The 15,119-nt window shown below is 37.8% G+C and overlaps 1 protein-coding gene across 1 annotated transcript in view; it reads right to left on the bottom strand.

The window, feature by feature from the left end:
- The window catches only part of LOC120865417 (lysosomal-trafficking regulator-like), a 164,800-nt gene that overhangs the window by 133,971 nt on the left and 15,710 nt on the right, over nucleotides 1–15,119 (bottom strand). The window contains exons 2-3 of the mRNA XM_040242693.1: nucleotides 4,019–4,108; nucleotides 1,585–1,783 (exon numbers count right to left, since the gene is read on the bottom strand). Of these exons, the coding sequence (XP_040098627.1) occupies nucleotides 1,585–1,776 (192 nt within the window). The 5' untranslated portion in view covers nucleotides 1,777–1,783; nucleotides 4,019–4,108. The remainder of the gene's footprint in view (nucleotides 1–1,584; nucleotides 1,784–4,018; nucleotides 4,109–15,119) is intronic.

Here is a 15,119-nt window from a genome sequence, read left to right as displayed (position 1 = left end):
ATGCTATATAAATAGTATCTTTAAAAAAAAGAGAGAGAACACAGAATTGTTCTAATGTGGGGAAAGAAGATAAATAGAGCATGATATGTATACTAACTCATCAAAATTTTGAAATATAAAATCATCACATGTGGTCTAACAAATCATTTTTTATTTTAAAATTTATTTATAGAAGCCATACAAATATTTAAAAATTAAATTCCATTTAGTCATATTTGATCAATCACATTAAAAAAGAATAAAATTACATAAACCTATATGTTATAAATCAATGCTACCTCAATAAATAAATTAAATTTAAAAATATATAAACCTGAAAATATTCTGAAAAACTCGATGACAGGTAGACACCACAGTGAACAAATACGTCCTGATTTATATTGTTAGGTTTCTTAGCTTATAGTGAAAATAGCTGCTTTAATTTTAGTATCCATATTTACCCAATATATGTATTTCTTAGCAAATGCTTTCATGACAAGGAAATTTTATTTTACAACAGTTAAATTTACCCTTAAAGTGTTTAAAGCTGTCCATCATACTGGTGCTACAGAGTGTTTACTATCCTTTAAATTTAAATTAACTGAAATATTATTACCTAACAACATTAGTTAGTAGATGGTGAAAGCAGATGGTGGGCTTTTCTTTCATAAAATAAATATTTGTTTTCTAATAAAATGAAATGGATAAAAATTGCATTTAGGCTTCAAGTTAACCTTGTTTGAGTTATTTAATGTTTCTGGATCTCAGTCTTTCATCTACAAAAGGAGGTTAGATGAAAACATCTCCATAGTCCCACCTAGCTTTAAAATTCTGTTAATTCCATAATGCTAAGTTGCTTCAGTCGTGTCTGACTCTGTGCGACCCCACAGACGGCAGCCCACCAGGCTCCACCGTCTCTGGGATTCTCCAGGCAAGAACACTGGAGTGGGTTGCCATTTCCTTCTCCAACGCATTAAAGTGAAAAGTGAAAGTGAAGTCGCTCAGTCGAGCCCGACTCTTAGCGACCCCATGGACTACAGCCTACCAGGCTCCTTCGTCCATGGGATTTTCCAGGCAAGAGTACTGGAGTGGGGTGCCGTTGCCTTCTCTGAAGGAAACAGCAAAATACCATATGGTCTTACCATTGTTTAAGCAAACACAGTAATGTATGAAAACCAGATGATTTAGTAATTATTAGTTTACACAAAGGACTCTGTATTTTCACCCCAGAATTGGCAAGTTCTCTAAATATAATTTACACTACACTTTAAAAAAATACACCTGATGCTTACTCAAAGTACTAATCACGATCTTATCCTTACTAACAACCATAGTTATCTCACACTGATATTAAAATTAAAAAGCATACTGTATATGAAAGCATTTTAGAAAAAAGGCTGTTTATAACTGTAAGATATTTTAGACATTTTGGAAAGTATCCAAATAAACAATATGTTCATAAATGGAGTTACTTTTCCTTGTCTGAGTGAGGTGAGAGACAGGACTTTATCTCAAAGAGACTATCAGAAATTATGCAACCTAGAAATTACTTATCTATAATTAAAATTTACTGATGAAAAAAATGATTTGATATGAAAATGTTACCTGATCAATGATAGAATTTAGCTTCGTAAGTAACAGAAATCCTCGGCCATGGACAAGGTATTGTCCGAGGGTTGCCATGTGGGTTTCCTCTTCTTCTTCCTCCCTGGCCTCCACTCTCTGGACCACTGCATTGCAAAGCCGGTTGACATCGGTCAGAAACTCACGCGCCAGTGAGTTACTGTCAGTGCTCATGACCGAGCTATAAAATAAATATTACAGAAAAGATTAGAAAAATAAAAATGTTGCATAAAACTATTAATACGTGTTTTTGTTGCTATTTGTTTTTAATTGAAGACTGACTTTAAATTATATAGTAATTTAAAGGGCATTGGTACCTAACCTTAAAATCTTTCAGACATAGTTCTGATCTAGTCTGGTACTCCTTAAATATTCCTGCAAAGCAGAAATTAGTCCTGGGTGTGAAATGACTAAGCAAGCATGGGTAAGTGAAAGTGCTGGGAAAGAAAACACTGGGTGGGTGGTGGCGGTTAAAGTCAATGCTGACTTCCTCTCTAAAAGGGCCTCACTCTAGAATAAAAATAAACCCATTACTTATAAAATACTCTTGTTGTACATATTTTGAAAGATAATTGGATCTTTAAAAATATACACTGTTTTTCACCTGACAGAACCCAAAGACGCTGACATCATTCTGTAGGTTTTGAGGCTGTGCAAGTTTTTCAATCTTACCAGAGGAGACTGGTAGAAAGTAACTAACCAGGAAACACGGAAAACTCATCAGGTGTAGTGCTGACAACGCACACAACTCAACTGAGGGGCTGACACTGTGAACAGCTATGACCAAGCTCATTCAAGGGTACGCAAGAATAACCAGCTCTTCCACAAATGCAGCCCACTGACTATAGAAGACACCAGCAGTTGCAAGGCACGCTGCAACTTTAGAAATTTTTAAAAATGTGAAAAACAAAAAAACTGTGGTAATAATTAGGGCCTATCTTCTAGAAATTAAAATAATAGAAATTAACATGAATTTTTAGACAATTGAGGAGGAAATAATTTCAATCCCACTTCCTAAAAGCATAAGATGCCATGTCAGTAAAAAGTATTATATGCAGAAACATTTTTCCATATTTAAAAATGTATATAAAATACATACACAGTTACATATATAGGGTATCATACGTAAATGATCTATTACCTGATTGTTTCATTTAGATAGTTCGGAAATGTTCCCCTGAACTCTTTCTCTGTTTAACAGCTGTATGCTTACTTTTTAGTACATTCCACTGCATGTGTATTTTACATATAGTACATGTGTTTCCTTAGTAGATGTACTGTAACAATGTAGCCAATTTGTCATTGTTGAATATTTAGGTTGTTTCTAGCTTCTTACTATCATAAACAAACTGTAATAAATACCTTATAATACCTGCACATTTACCCCCATTATTTCCTTGAAGTAGAAATTGCTGTTATATATTTCTGTTAGGTTTATTCCAGGTGTCTTATAGTTTTCATCTTTATTCTGAATGGGATTTTATTTTCCATTATATATTCCAACTAGGATACAAAACTGGTATATAGGAGGCCTATAGTAAGTAGATTTATTTTGAGATATCCAAACCTAACTCCTGTATCCAAACTTCCTACTGAACTCTCTTATTGATCTTATTGGAATTTCCAGATCTAAAACCGTGTAAACTACAAATAACAAAATATGTGAACTTTTCCATCCGATATTCACACACTTTTCACTCTTCTAGCTGCAGTAGTTATTAACAGCACTAGCAGAACAACACTGGCAGGAGTGATGGGGGTACTTCTGCTTGGCACAGTAAGAAATACTTATTTCTTCCCACGCATCTAATAAGAATGCTGAATTTAACTGAATGTTTTTCAGCCATTCTGAATGCCAACTGAAAAGATGATTACATGGCATTTTTTAAAGATTTTTTGGGAACATTTCAAATGCCCAGAAAAAAAAAAAGATTCTATAACGTGAGGTTATAGCAAATACTCAGACTTCAGATCTAGCAAGTATTAACTATATTCAGTTCAGTCCTCGTGCATGGGGGGATGGGTGTGTGCGTGTGCACGTGTGTAGAGAAATCAAACTTTATAGTACAGGAAAGCTACACTCCAGCCATACCTCTTCCACCTCCTTAGTTGTTGTTTTATCATTTCCATATATATTTTTATAATTTTGATACATCATAGTCATAAAATATTCAGTATCATTTATTTTTAAAAGTATGCATCTTTTTATAATTTTGCTTTTCCCTCTCAACATTAAGTTCACTCCTTTAGGCCACTGTGCAATGTGCCATAGTATGAATAAACCATAATTTACATGTCTAGAAAGTTTAGGTATTTTCACTTTGGGTTTTAATTAACATCATATAACTATTAGTTTCAAAGTCTTAGACTGAATCAAGTATTTTGGCTGTTAATATATGTTACATTAAATACTCACCGATCTTTCAACACTTCTGTAACATTTAGGGTCTTTATAATTTGAGTTCATGAACCGGACGAAACAAATATTCTTAGAACAAAGCTACACCTACCAAAAAAAAAGAAAACAGGATAAAACAAAACAAAACAGGATAACAATTAATGGCGATAGCTAAACACAAATAATTTTAAAAATTAAAATTTTGACATAAATACCAGAAGCTAGTCTTCATATTTGATGTATGAAACAGCCAACAATTTTTTAAATCTCAAGAGCACACTAAAAAGTGCCTGTAGCTTTAAGAATGGGATCTTGAGAGATGAAGTCTTGGGACATATTTGATCTGCACAAGACAACCTGATCACAGCTCCCTACACCTCCTCTCCCAACTCCCAACTTATAGCCTCCAGTAAACCACGACAAAGGAGGAAGAATTGGGCACCATCTGTCTTCTTAATAATGAAATCTAGACGGCAGTAGAATATCATCTATATACTATGACAGTCAAGTTATTACTTTCCTGTAAAAGATATTTGAGGATACATGAGAACTCAGAAAATACTACACAGCCAACGAATGAATAAACCACCTCCAAGTTTCCTACCCTTTCTGAATTTTAAAAAATGAATTAATCTCCTACGTATAACACAGTGAAGGCTATTTCTAGAATACCAAAGGATAAATTCCTACTTCTGGGATAGCAAGAAGATGCTTCTCTGTAGTTTTCTCCTTTGCTATAACTTTTACCAGGCAGAGGCATGAAAAATATTTTCTGATTATAGTTATAAGGCAAACAGTAAGGTTTATTTTGAGCCACAAGCTTTTAAAATCAAAATGACCTTTAATTGCTTGAAGTGAAGTCCCTCAGTCGTGTCGGACTCTTTGCGACCCCGTGGACTGTAGCCGGCTAGGCTCCACCGTCCATGGGATTCTCCAGGCAAGAATACGGGAGTCATTTCCTTCTTCAGGGGATCTTCCCGATCCAGGGATCAGACCCGGGTCTCGCGCATTGCAGGCAGACGCTTTAACCTCTGCACCACCAGGGAAACCAGAGCACTGTCTTGAATTCCGTTCAGCTTGACAGACGGTTCTTGTACTACACAGTATTCTAGGCCCTTGAGAATAAACTAGGCAAGAAATAGGACAGAACTGCCCTAGACTACACAGGACTTTGTGTGAATTAGGGAAAAAACACTTTTCCTGGGCTGGTGCAGCGCATGACACACAGCTGTCAAAGCACAGGCTGGGTCTCAGTCTTACCTGCTCACTCCACTGGCCATCCGCCAGGGCATCGACTACCCCACCAAACAAAACAGTCCTGGAGTGGAGTCTCCAAACGCCTTCCACACCTGCTCCTACTGCATCACCCTCATATTTTTAACTCTAGAATTACAGACAAGGAAATCACCTATCGAACAATGAGCGTAAGGAAGTACTGTATGAATTGCTCTGACTACTGGCACCCTCTAGCCTGGATTACTACACGATGGAGCCATTTATCCCAGATGCTAAAACGATTCCAGCCAACTCAGGCTGGCTACTAAAAGTGAAAGTTGCCAGAAAACTGGATCCATCTGTTTCTCTTACTGAGAGACATTTCCAGGCCAAGCTGAGGGACGTTCTAATGCTCTTAGAAAGCCACTGACATGGCTTCTTTATTTCCATATTGTACACGGCCCAGCTTGGATATCCATGGAGTTCCACTCCATCCAAAATCACAACCCCACCTGCCACGGCAATGAGCTGTGTCCTCCTGCACTCTGCCACCACTCATTATCCACAGCTGTGTTTTGACTTAAAAAAAAAATCACTCTATATTATGCTAGGTGTCCATAAAGTATGGAAATACAGTTTTTTAATAGATTTAAAATGTGCCTTTTAGAACATTACATGTTTTTGCCCCTGTGTAGCTACTTATCTGTATGACTATCTTACCTCCTAGGTAACAAGTTCCTTAAGGCCAGGGACCCTGTCTTGTTACTTTTTGTACTTTATAGCAAAAATGCCAAATTTCAAATTCATCATTACAATTTTAAACTTGTAACTATTGTTATAATATCATAATAAATAAAACTTGCTCCCAACAATATTACTAGAATTTTTATACTCTTAAAATTTTACCATAAATGAAATGCATCCTAGCAAAATGCCTATAATTATATAAATGACCTTTTCAGAAAAACAAGAGGCTTCCCTCTCTCTAATTCAGCGACTAGCAAAGTGTAAAATATAACCAAAACAAACAAAAAACTGACAATGTATCAGTTACACCCTCTGGTTTTATGTCATTACAAATGACATAAGTGTCATCATCAGTATGCCATTTAAACAAAAATTTATTGAACAGTTACTATACACCAGCTATTATTTTTGACATGAAAAGAAAAATCCCTATCCTCATGGATTCTAGTGGGGCAGAGATAGAAAAAATAAATGTAATGCCAGCATAAGACAGAATAAGGATGCAGAATGACAGGAAGGCTACTTTAGATAGGGTTGGCAGGCAATGTCTAAAGAGGACATTCTCAGCAAAACCCTGAATGAAGTAATAAAACAGCCCATGTGAGTATCTGGGGAAAAAGTATTCCAGGGCATTGAGACTAGTGTATATTTGATGCACCAGATACTGAGTGCAAGAGAAAAAAAGAAGTTAGATATTACTACAAAAGTGTGAAAAGTCACTCACTCCTACTTATCAGGGATTGGAGGAAGATGTAGAAAGAAACAGGGGTGTTCCTCTGGAACCGTCTCTCCCGAACAGTGGAAGTCTCCTTCCTGCCCACCCTCCTTTCCCTGCCTAACCTCCAAAAATTTTTTTTTAAAAAGAGAGACTACCAAGTTTTTTTTATGGCTGTGTGAGGAATAGCCCAGATCATTTACAGGTAAGACTGGTTGGGAGAGAAAGTATAATAAAGTTTACCCTTAGCTCTGTCAAGTCTGACGGGTCTCTCAAGAAGCAAGCAAAGGGTATCAGGTAGGCAGTTGGACATAACAAGCTGGGTTCAGGTGGGAGGCTGGAACAGGTGAATCAGTTTGGGAGTTATCAGCATGCAGATGCATTTTAATGAGATAATATGAATGAAATAACCCAGAGCAATGCCGTCTGAAAGAACTTTCTGCAATGATGGGACTGTGGCTAGTGGCTAGAGTACTCAACGGCGGGAGGCGAGGGGACCCAGAGAATGAGTGCAAGTGGAGCAGAGAATAGGATCTAGGAGTGAGCCCTGGAGTTTACATCACTGACTTAGGGAGACAAAGAGGTTTCAGCATAGGAGACCAGGAAGGAACAGCATGTGATGCAGAAAAGATTCAGGAGCATGGTCCTTCCCAGAAACCAAGTGAGGAAAACCTGAAACAGGAAAGAGTGATCAACTGTGTCAAATATTGCTGAGAGGTTGAGTAAGATGGAAATGGGGAACTGACCATTGGATTTAGCAACATGGAAGTTACTGACAACTCTGTCAAACAGTGTCTCAGTGGAGTGGCAAAGAATGGTGCAGAAATGGAGGCAAGGTGTTTAGAAAACCCTTTAGAGAAGTTCTGTCAAAAAGAGTAGCAAGGAAATAGGTGGCAGCTTGAAGGGGACTCTGGATAGGGGAATCGTTTAGTTTTTTAAGAGAAAAAGATATTATGGCATGTTTGTAAGCCATCATAGCGTATTCATGTAGCATGTTTCTCCAACAGAAAAAGGAAAACAGATGAAAAGCTACAACGAGAGGAGATAATACCAGCAACAATGAGGAGGCAAAATAAAGAGGATCCAATATGCAAGCAGAAGGAACAATGCAATTCAATCAATGGAGTAAGAAGCATGACAGAGTTCATGAGTACAGACGCAGGAAGATTCGTGTATCTGGCAATGGGAAGACCAAGATTTGGAGGCTTCTATTTTCTCAGTGAAATAAACCACAGGGTAATCCAGCTGAGAGGGAGGTGTTAAACTGATGAGTGGAACAGTGTCAAAAACAGCAGCCTCTAAGAGATTTCCCACACAGCTGCAATAACTAAAATCAAGTTCCACTGTTCAATAACTGTACCTATACTACAGTCCAGCTCTCCACGTGTCCCCCGAAACAGAATGATAGAATAGATGACATCAAATACCTCATGGGATTCAACGTATATTACAGCTGCAGCATTCTCTTGATCTGTACATGTACATCCCCATCAAAAGCAGAAACTGGGTCATCTGCATGAATTAGTTTTAGAGACTCTCCTTAACCTTTCCTGTCCATCTATTCTTTCTGTAAACATTTGCAAATCTTTTAAAATGATCTTTAAGAAGCTTTTCTGAAGATAATTTCAAACTCACTAAAGTCTATGGAATCTACATTCTTTTTTATAATTTTGGAAGTTTATTCCTCACAATCTTCTAAAAGTTTTCAAATTCACTGTAATAACTCAAAGATTACCAGTTGAGCAATGACATTAACAAATTTTCTCAGAATCTGAACCTGAGGTGTGAATTCATTTAGAACAACCAGAGGTTCTGGTACAATCTCCTCCTCAATCTTGGGCTTACATTTTCTCCTATTATTCTTCTTATTTCTACCCTTATTAATCAGTGTATAGATCATTCTTCATGTTAGAGAAGATGGAAAGAAAACAGAAATTGAGAAGTTTTATTTATTTTCTGTCTCTGATTATAGGGTCAGTTTGTTTAAAAGAAGAATCTAGTACAGCCACTATGGAGAACAGTGTGGAGATTCCTTTAAAAACTGGAAATAGAACTGCCTTATGACCCAGCAATCCCACTGCTGGGCATACACACTGAGGAAATCAGAATTGAAAGAGACACGTGTACCCCAATGTTCATCACAGCACTGTTTATAATAGCCAGGACATGGAAACATCCTAGATGTCCATCAGCAGATGAATGGATAAGAAAACTGTGGTACATATACACAATAGAGTATTACTCAGCCATTAAAAAGAATACATTTGAATCCATTCTAATGAGGTGGATGAAACTGGAGCTGATTATACAGAGTGAAGCCAGAAAGAAAAACACCAATAGAATATACTAAGGCATATATATGGAATTTAGAAAGATGGTAACGATAACCCTGTATGCGACAGCAAAAGAGACACAGATATATAGAACAGTCTTCTGGACCCTGTGGGAGAGGGAGAGGGTGGGATGATTTGGGAGAATGGCATTGCAAAAATAAATAAATAAAAGAAGAACCCATTATTTGCTTGTTATTTTCATTTTCTATATAAAAATTGTAAAGGTCAGTTTTGACATTTTAAAAATCTGAGCTCATTACTCTCAGAGGGTTGTGCTCCTCTTTTATATATAAATCATTTTGTTTTGTTATTTGCTTCATATCCTTCTTTCCTTGTCCTGCACATGTTATTTCAAAATCTGAGTTCATTTGGCCACTTTGCCTCTACTTTTTCTTCACGTATTATTTCCAACTGTTCAATAAAGACTCTGTCTATGGACATCTTACAACCACTTTCCCTTCCAGAAACTACATGTGGCACCTTACCTATCTTTTCTTTGCTATTTAGGAACTCTGTATCTCCAATTCTCTATATTCCAGCTTTGCTTCAAGTCTTCTGTTTATTATTTATTCACTTACCTATCACTTACTAAACACCCGCTTTGTGCCAGGCACTAAGAGTACAAAGTGGGAAAGCAGTCCCAGTCTCTGCCCACCCCCAGGAAGATCACATTATGTGGCAAAGGCAAACCAATACACAGGGCACTGTGTACTGATAAGAAGTACTGAACGCAATCTGAGTGGTCAGGGAAGCCTCATGAACAAGATAATTTTGAAAAAAGTTGAACAGGTAAAGGGAGAAAAGGAGAGAAGAAAGGCATTCCAGACAGGAAGAGAGGCTCAAGTCAAGTCCCCAGAATTACAGTAAGTTTGGTATCAAAAAAGCAAGACGAGAAGCAGGAAAACAAAGATGGAGAGAATAGTGATCAAGGATAAATAAAAGGATTTCCTGGGGTGCTGGCTGAAAACTGTGAATTTCTGATGTGGTCAATTTTCGCAAATGTTTCAGATTCTCCAGGATTCAGCTGCTTGGATCTCATAATAGAGAATACAGATTGTATCACTGATCTTGAAATGAGGGTTCTGGTGAGTGGAAGGCAACAGAAGCATAAGAGGAAGGAATCAGGGGTACAGGTGAAAGAATAATTCATATGGTCAAAAATGGGGTACAGGCTGGAAGGCACATGTTGACACACAAAGAGAAAATTCAGGTACTCAATCTCTATGAGAGAGAACAGAGAATGTAGCAAGGAAGATATGGGAATTTGTAGATTTCTGAATCAAACAGTTTCAGATGATGACAACATCCAGAGTGTGACTCTGCATGTCAGTGTTGGAGGGGAAGCGAAAGGTCACTGTAGTTGAGTAATCATGAAGTTAGTTTTCTGGACAACAGATCATTGTTAGCTCTTCCCATTATGTTCACTAACTAAGCCCTCACAGAGGGTCAAAATTAGGCTCAGAGTATCAGCTCCCCGTTTATTTCCTTTACCTTCTGGAAATGTAATGGTCAATAAAACAAGCTTTGCTTTTACTGATTGAGACCTCCCACAGACATCTTAGGAAAGCTGACTTTGATATTTTAGCTCTGATCTGGTTCTGGTTCTGCCACAACCTATTATCCAAAAGATCACAGAATTATGCTATCATCCTCAGTACAATGTATTTTCAAACATTTACCTTCGTGAAATAGGGCTACTTCAGGCCCCTACCCAAGTCATTACTACATATTCTTAACTTTTAGGCATTTAAAAAATATATTATCAATTCTATGCATTAATCAGTGCTATTAATGATACTACATTTACCACAGAAGATAAAATCTCAACAATATGGCAAGAAGTACTCCAGCAGTCACTAAGTTTCCTCCTCAAGAACTATCAAATAACGAGTGGTCCTGGTGAGAAGGAGGTCAGAGTCTATTGTGCGACAGTGCACTTTTTCACTAATTCATTAATTCAACCAATATTTATTACTTAATAAATATTTTGATAAATATGTACTAGTCTGATTATTCACTCTGTTTTTGCTAGTTTCTGAATCTGTTCTGAACAGTCAAATTATTGGTATTATAACAATGGTGAAAACAAAGGCGGGAGATTTGGAATCAAGCAATTACTGTCCAGTCACACAGAGCTCTATGTGTGAAGTTTGACTTCCTCTCCATAAAATGTCCATCCCACGGAGTTGCTATGTGGATCTTCGGAGATTATATGACATCAGGAAACATTTTTGGTAAATGTTTTATGCAGTTCAATTTTAAATGCTTCTGTAAGGTCCATACCATTTCTGTCCTTTATTGAGCCCATCTTTGCATGAAATGTTCCCTTGGTATCTCTAATTTTCTTGAAGAGATTTCTGGTCTTTCCCATTCTATTGTTTTCCTCTATTTCTTTGCATTGATCACTGAGGAAGGCTTTCTTATCTCTCCTTGCTATTCTATGGAACTCTGCATTCAAATGGATATATCTTTCCTTTTCTCCTTTGCTTTTCGCTTCCCTTCTTTTCACAGCTATTTGTAAGGTCTCCTCAGACAGCAGTTTTGCTTTTTTGCATTTCTTTTTCTTGGGGGTGGTCTTGATTCCTGTCTCCTGTACAATGTCATGAACCTCCATTCATAGTTAATCAGGCATTCTGTATATCAGATCTAGTCCCTTAAATCTATTTCTCACTTCCACTGTATAATCATAACGGATTTGATTTAGGTCATACCTGAATGGTCTAGTGGTTTCCCCCACTTTCTTCAATTTAAGTCTGAACTTGGCAATAAGGGGTTCATGATCTGAGCCACAGTCAGCTCCCGGCCTTGTTTTTGCTGACTGTATAGAGCTTCTCCATCTTTGGCTGCAAAGAATATAATCAATCTGATTTCAGTGTTAACTATTTGGTGATCTCCATGTGTAGAGTCTTCTCTTATGTTGCTGGAAGAGGGTGTTTGCTATGACCAGTGCATTCTCTCGGCAAAAGGACAGAAATGGTATGGACCAAACAGAAGCGGAAGATATTAAGAAGAGGTGGCAAGAATACACAGAACTATACAAAAAAGATCTTCATGAACCCAGATAACCATGATGGTCTGATCACTCACCCAGAGCCAGACATCCTGGGACAAACAAAGCTAGTAGAGGTGATGGAATTGTAGTTGAGCTATTTCAAATCCTAAAAGATGATGCTGTGGAAGTGCTGCACTCAATATGCCAGCAAATTTGGAAAACTCAGCAGTGGCCACAAGACTGGAAAAGGTCAGTTTTCATTCCAATCCCAAAGAAAGGCAATGCCAAAGAATCCTCAAACTACTGCACAATGGCACTCATCTCACACACTAGTAAAGTAATGCTCAAAATTCTCCAAGCCAGGGTTGTTTTAGAAAAGATGTTTTAGAAAAGGCAGAGGAACCAGAGATCAAATTGCCAAAATCCGCTGGATCATCGAAAAAGCAAGAGAGTTCCAGAAAAACAGCTACTTCTGCTTTATTGGCTATGCCAAAGCCTTTGACTGTGTGGATCACAATAAACTGTGGAAAATTCTGAAAGAGATGGGAATACCAGACCACCTGACCTGCCTCTTGAGACATCTGTATGCAGGTCAGGAAGCAACAGTTAGAACTGGACATGGAACAACAGACTGGTTCCAAATAGGAAAAGGAGGACGTCAAGGCTGTATATTGTCACCCTGCTTATTTAACTTCTATGCAGAGTACATCATGAGAAATGCTGGGCTGGATGAAGCACAAACTGGAATCAAAATTGCCGGGAGAAATATCAATAACCTCAGATATGCAGATGACACCACCCTTATGGCAGAAAGTGAAGAGGAACTAAAAAGCCTCTTGATGAAAGTGAAAGAGGAGAGTGAAAAAGTTGGCTTAAAGCTCAACATTCAGAAAACGAAGATCATGGCATCTGGTCCCATCACGTCATGGCAAACAGATGGGGAAACAGTGGAAACAGTGTCAGACTTTATTTTGAGGGGCTCCAAAATCACTGCAGATGGTGATTGCAGCCATGAAATTAAAAGACGCTTACTCCTTGGAAGAAAAGTGCTATGACCAATCTAGATAGCATATTAAAAAGCAGAGACATTAGTTTGCCAACAAAGGTCTGTCTAGTCAAGGCTATGGTTTTTCCAGTAGTCATGTATAGATGTAAGAGTCAGACTCTAAAGAAAGCTGAGCACCAAAAAATGGATACTTTTGAAAAGCAAAAATGCTTTTGAACTGTGGTGTTGGAGAAGACTCTTAAGAGTCCCTTGTACTGCAAGGAGATCCAATCAGTCCATCCTAATGGAAATCGGTTCTGAACAGTCATTGGAAGGACTAATGTTGAAGCTGAAACTCCAATATTTTGGCCACATGTTGCAAAAAGCTGACTCACTGGAAAAGACTCTGATGCTGCGAAAGATTGAGGGCGGGAGGACAAGGGGACGACAGAGGATGAGATGGTTGGATGGCATCACTGACTCAATGGACATGAGTTTGAGTAAACTCCGGGATTGGTGATAGACAGGGAGGCCTGGCGGGCTGCAGTTCATGGGGTCACAAAGAGTCGGAAGCGACTGAGTGACTGAACTGATTTTAAATGCTTGACACTAGCTTAACATGTTCCAACAGAGAGTGCCATCTAGAGGAAGAAAAGATCACTACACCCTTTCCTCAGACCAGTTTGCAGGAAATGGTGGCTCAGAGCTTAAAGCAGCTGCCTGCAATGCAGGAGACCTGGGTTCGATCCCTGGGTCGGGAAGACCCCCCTGGAGAAGGAAATGGCAACCCACTCCAATATTCTTGTCTGGAGAATCCCAGGGACAGAGGAGCCTGGTGGGCTATAGTCCATGGGGTCGCAAAGAGTTGGACACGACTGAGCGACTTCACTTACACTTTCACTTTATGATGATGGAGTTTCCAAGGAAACACTGAAAATAAAAGCAGAAGGTATCTGCATTTTTTGCCTTTTCCTTGTCTTGTGACTTCTACAGTAAACAAGAAGAAAAAGGAAAACAAACAAGAAAAAATGTTATAATAATGAACTTTATTCTTATGGCCTGATTAAAAAGCATACTTTTTGCCATCTAACACCACTAAAGGACTCAAATTCTTAATTTTTCATTGAACACCAAAATTTCTGGTAAATTGTCTTTTAAAATAATATTGGACTGGCCAAAAAGTTCATTTGGCTTTTTTGCATGATGTTATGGAAAAACGCGAATGAACTTTTTGGCTAACCCAGTATTAGGTACATACTTACCTAAATCTGCTAATTACAATAGTATTAGAGAAATTATCATCACAAAGAATATTTTTCAGAAATGTATGAGGTACCAAAAAATAGAAGACTACTAAAGATCATAGGATTATTGTGAGACTTACACAAATAATACACAAAATAATTAGTACTCAGTGAATTCTTACTGAATCAGAATCTGTTGCAATTTGAAGCAGCTTTCACGAAAATAAGGGTTGTTCACATGAACTCTTAACTATGCTAAATCCCATCTCGTCACAGAGTTTAGTATATATTGATTATAAACTGATTTATGACTTTCCCAAAGATCTCACATATTCTTTGCAACATATCACGAAAGATCAAAAAAACTTGAGGAAAAAATGATAACACTATTTTTTATCACTTTGTGCACGTACACAATGGCAGAAACTTTCCACTTCATACTCTCCAACCCCACATTCTATAGGTGACAGTAACAAAAGCCAGCATTTCAAGGTCCCATGACGATTGTCTTGGGAGTTATATTTTTGGAGCTAATTAACTGGAACTAAAATAACGACATTTAGAAAACACAGCGTTTCTTCTGTCAGGTCAATTAAAAATCAGACAGTGGGCAAGGAAGTTTCCTTAACACTAACTGTCTCTAAACGTTGCCCAGAATCTTTACTAAAAGTTCACCAGTCTGCAATCTGTACGCCTGCAAACGAGATTCAAAAATCTCTCCCTACACACTTTTGTAACCATAGCACAGAGCCAAACATACAAGAGATTTGGATGGGGGAAGGGAGAAGATATTAGGAAATGATCTTGTTCAGATAATAGAATTCTCTTTAAAGAATCAGCTAGATAAGACATATTGGTTGAGTTAAATTATATAACATCTAAGAAGCA

The sequence above is a fragment of the Oryx dammah genome, unplaced genomic scaffold (genome assembly GCF_014754425.2).
Source record: "Oryx dammah isolate SB20612 unplaced genomic scaffold, SCBI_Odam_1.1 HiC_scaffold_6, whole genome shotgun sequence".
Taxonomy (NCBI): domain Eukaryota; kingdom Metazoa; phylum Chordata; class Mammalia; order Artiodactyla; family Bovidae; genus Oryx; species Oryx dammah.
The sequence above is the reverse complement of the archived record's forward strand: the minus strand, read 5'-3'. Positions and strand labels throughout refer to the sequence as shown.